Source organism: Austrofundulus limnaeus, unplaced genomic scaffold (assembly GCF_001266775.1).
Source record: "Austrofundulus limnaeus strain Quisiro unplaced genomic scaffold, Austrofundulus_limnaeus-1.0 Scaffold47, whole genome shotgun sequence".
NCBI lineage: Eukaryota > Metazoa > Chordata > Actinopteri > Cyprinodontiformes > Rivulidae > Austrofundulus > Austrofundulus limnaeus.
Genome location: NW_013952449.1, coordinates 2,064,707 through 2,069,660, shown reverse-complemented (window position 1 = coordinate 2,069,660; position 4,954 = coordinate 2,064,707). Strand labels below are relative to the sequence as shown.

The 4,954-nt window shown below is 37.3% G+C and overlaps 1 protein-coding gene across 1 annotated transcript in view; it reads right to left on the bottom strand.

The window, feature by feature from the left end:
* Window positions 1–2,319: 2,319 nt before the first annotated feature.
* Window positions 2,320–4,954, bottom strand: part of LOC106517302 (cytochrome P450 2J2) — a gene marked incomplete in the record, with an annotated part of 13,723 nt that continues 11,088 nt past the window's right edge. The window contains 2 exon segments of the mRNA XM_014008065.1: window positions 2,320–3,333; window positions 3,439–3,573. Of these exon segments, the coding sequence (XP_013863519.1) occupies window positions 3,158–3,333; window positions 3,439–3,573 (311 nt within the window).

Here is a 4,954-nt window from a genome sequence, read left to right as displayed (position 1 = left end):
CGCCTAGGGCACCAAAATGGCTAGAGCCAGCACTGCTTTTTACGTTAGACTAAATCGGTTCAGTTTGAGCCCCTCGTATTGGCACAGGAATGTGATGACTCCGGTTCCTTCAGACTGTCCCGTGTGGCCCACTGATGACATAAGAATGGGGATTTGGTTGGACAGATGTCACCATGCTCTGGGTTTTTGCATCTGTAATCCAAACAGAGTGCCCCGGTAGTAGTTTGTCCAAATCTCTTGTCCTGTGTCTTCTGTTGAAACATTATTTTTGTCTCATCCTTCTCTCCTTCTCCACGTGACGTATGTGCTGCAGATCTGGCACACATGGTAGCAAAGACCCTGGTGTTTTATTGGTTACCTTATTGGTAAGGTGGTACAGAGTCTATGTCCCATGAGGAGCTGAGCTGGACTTTAGCCATTGGCCTGCGCAGTGGTATAGGCCAATAGAGCTCAGTATGGATCACTGGCTTTCTGGAGACCTTTGACTGATCTGACAGCCCTCTCTGCCTCACCTTGCATTAGGGGTACCTAGGACTGCTGGTCACATGCTCAAAACAGTATTCATCTGCAAAGTCCTTCATGTCCTGACTTGCAAATTGTGGGCCATTGTCTGTGACCAATGTCTCAGGTATTCCATGACATGCAAAAATCGATTTTAAATGCACAATGACACTGGCAGAACGAGTTTGGCTGAGCTGAACAATCTCTGTATACCAATAGTCCACTAGTAGCAAATAGGGTAGATGGATTCTGCCGAAATATAAGTCACAAATTAGCTTATTTTAAAAGTAAAACTGAATCACTTGTCAGTTTCTGCAGCTACTGTAATGATAATAATCATAAAAACAATGACCCTTACCTGAGGAGCAATACTCGAACCAGAACCTTCCTCGAAGGAGTCTTTGGTTAAGCCCCGCCCCCAACATCAAAACAGTACCAGATTTGCATTGGCATTGTAACTTGTTAAACTGAAAAAATAAATAAAATCTGGAGTGTAAAATAAAAATATCATAGGTTTTTCATTGTCAAGGTTTTAGGTTCCAATGTTTTGTTTTTCAATGTTTTATTTTTCAATGCCAAATCTTTTATTCAATGTCAGTGTAAGCTGTTACTGATTTAGCTCCATCACCTTAGGAAACAAATATGTCGATAACTATTTTTACAGATATTAAGCTAAGGTTTGGTGTGGTAGAAACACATACCAGAGGCACTGCATATAATATTGTATAAAACATAATCAACTGTTACATTCTAGCCTGTTTTTGTTAGCAAATTATCTCACGATCCTCAGGACAAAATTAAATAATGAAACTATTTGAACATACCTCTAAATCCAATTAACTTATGAAGTCACCTCGATTCAAGATGGTTGCAACAACTAATCAACATAATTCAACACAAAAATGGCTAAAATTCAGTCAGGTTCACAAATATTTAGGTATAATTTAATGTGTAGTGTAAGGATAACCTCTGTTGTATTTAGAAATAGCTCAGTTTATCAGTGGGGAACAACAGAGGTTGTAACCTTTTGCTAGTTCTGACCCGGATCGTAACAAGAGAATAAACCTTAAAGACACCACCTGAATGGACAGGTGTTTAATTTGCATGAACGTGGGTGACAAGGTGGATGTGTGATGCACATCTGTATTCTTTAGAGAGAGGGAAAAAAGAGAGTGAAAGTGTGGGAGAGCAGTTCAACAGCGTTTACACTAAATTATGTTCTTAATTAACTCAGTGAGCGCAGGTGAGGCCCTGTATGGAAAGGACTACCGTGTTTAATGCAGATGGTGAGGGAATTTTAAACAGATTTTAGAATTACCTACTAAAAACTGTTTACATCTCACCTGCTTTTTTATCTTCCACCTTTGCCATGAATTGTGCCAACACTAGTGGGAGGTAAATGTTGTAAAGTAAGCAGACAACAATACAAAGTACAGCAGAAGCAAAGGCCATTATGGTGCAAATGACCTTTAAATGAGTTGGACTTGTTTGGAAACTAAAACCAATTAGTAATCACGTGTAAGCCTTATTAATGTGTAACTTTATCTTCTTGTGAATGGTAGAACTGTATTAAATAACTCATGTGCAATCATTAGACTAACATAAAGCACAAAAGTGTCATATGTAAACTTTAGTTACTATTAATCTCTTTTTAAAACTTTGTCTTTAAAATATACAGCACCAGGCAAGTGTGTCAGAAGTCATGCTTTTGAAGGTAATATTAAATAATAATACAAATGTTAATTACTAAGCCACACCTAAATTTCCCCATGACTGCCCAGAGCTACAGAGTTCACAGAATATTGATTAATGACTCGTCAAAAACCTGTTTAATCTTACAAAACATTATCAAAAGATACAAAGTTCACAGAACGGCTTGTGTAACATGAGAACAAAATGCTCTTTAGGTTACATAGTAAGTAGATAAATGTTTGAGGCACATTTCAGACTTTATGCTGACAAAAACAGTTTTACTATTAAAGAACAAAATAAATTAAGATGTTAAAAATGCAGCAAATCATATTTTTTACTTAATCATACAAACTATGTGTAGTTCCTTTATTAACCAGTAGGACATTTTTATCACACTGGTTTGATAAATGGTTATTATGAGTGTGGTGGAAACCTTTGGATTTATTATGTTTAACTGTAATAGAAAAATTAATATTTCTTTCCCTGCATGTACTTTTGTGCAAAATAAGTTGCAAACATGTCAACACCTTCGGACGTTTACCTGTATGATGAGCCTCAAAAATCTGTTTAACTTTCAGGTGGACTGTCGGCTGCAGCAAATCAGAAGGAAGGGAGGACGGAATAACTTTTTTCTTGCAGCTGAGTGGGTTGGAAATGGATATTTGATGTTATTAATTTTTGTAACATCCTACATAAATTTAAAACTGTGTTTTTGGAAAAACCTGTAAATCATGAAACAAAATCTATGAGATTGCTCTATATGTCCGTATACCTGCAAAATGACCATATAAAAGTCATTAAACTGTTCAGAGCAAAGTCTAAAATGCCAAAAAAAAACAACTTCTGGACTCAGAAGAATGGTTGTAGTTTGAAGGTTTTCCATTTCATGGAGGTTTTAAACAACCTGGACTCAAAAGAATCAAAAAAAAATGTCAGCGGTGCTTGCTGTGTGGTTGCAAAACCATCAGCGAGGCACGGCCAGCATCCTGAACTCATTTGGGGAATAAGTGAAGCCCATCACACCCTCCAAACTGGGCATTTCTCCTGGAACAGGAGCGAAGGTGAAGCGTTGGAGAAGAGTCGTAAAGAAAAGGAACAGCTCCATTTTGGCCAGGTTCTCCCCTAAACACMCACGTTTACCTGCAGGGAAACAGAGAAAGTTAGCTCACTGTCTTCACTGTTGGTGGCAACAAAATGATGCAATCAACAAAACAGACATTAAGGACGAAACAGCTGAAGAACAACCTGCTGAAAATGGTAAGAAGGCATCTTTTTTGAGGAACTTTCCCTCTGAATCCAAGAAATGCCCAGGATTAAAGACGTCTGGAGTCTCCCACTCATTTTTATCCAACAGCACAGAGGCTAGGTTTGTAGTGATAGCTGTGCCCTGGACAAAAAGAAACAACATGTTGATCTCTGTTGAGTACAAATATACTCACTGACAAAAAACATTAATCACCCAGAAGGAATGGGTTATTTTGTGCATAATTTGGTTCACACAAAGACCAACAATCTGTATGGTAATGGTAGTGCTTCGTTAAAAAACGTTTTATTATTATCGTCTTCACTTAGCAGGCTAATCACATTGAGATAACAAATCTCAAATAAATGCTCAGTCAAGCTTGTTTCTTTTCATCTACATTTCTACTCTGTTCACATCTCTTGCTAACTGCTATGTTTAGCCTTTTTTTGTGCTTCAAACTAAATTTTTTTTCAAATTTCAGCTTTTTATCCATTATTTTCAGTTTCATTTTATTATATTCATTTTTGCTTGTAACTTGTTTTGTTAATTTCAGCATTGTTCTTCCATTCTCAGCTACATCTTTAGTAAGTCCAGCTTTTCTGTGCTACTTTCTTGACATTTGACCAAATTTTGACATATTTCTGTGCACCTTTCAGCTTGTGTTTGTTAAAGTCAGCTACATTTTCTTCTCCACCCAGAATTATTATTTTCATGCTTTGGCAAATTTATCTATACAAATTCAACTCATTAATTCTTCTCTGGCTCCAACATGTAAAACTGGATGGGCAACGCTTCCATTGTTGACATTTTTTAATTAATTTGTAAATAAAAAGTTTTGCGAATTCAGACCAAAGCATTGAAGTTCAACTTTTAAAAAGACACCAACTGAATGATATAAATATGAAAAAAGAATTTAAAAACATCATATGTCTCCTTTAAATAGTCTGAACGCCATTCAGAGCATCGCACCTGCCAATAAACTTTTTCCAGTGGGACATTTTTCTATTGAACTCCTATTCAAGAGCTGGGCACAAGAAAAGCTTGTAGTTGGAGGTGTTGAGTTTAGTAGAGATGGACACAGAAGGTTTGAAAAGAGAAGATGTGGCAGACGGAACAGCTGAAGTTTATAGCCAAGAAGAACTTGTGCCTAAAAAGGGTGTGGTTTCTGTTGTGTGGAAGAACTTCGACTTTTAAAGCTTGGATATTACTTCAACGATGTTATTCTGCACACTCTGTCGTAGCAAAGTTGTTGCTACAGGCGGTAACACAAACAATTTGTTTCACCACCTCAGCAGCAAACATGTCTTGGAAAACCAAGACTGTTTAAAGCTAAAATTGGGACTCTCTACATGTAAAACTGGAAGAACTGCTGGAAAAATTTGAGCCAAACATCCTTTGCTGACTTGAGGTAACACACACAGGTATTGTTCGGTTTTTTAACCTGGGAACTCAGAGAAACCACAACAAGCCCGGCCGAAACATTAATCAATTGACACCAGAGACCAGTAAGATTTATAG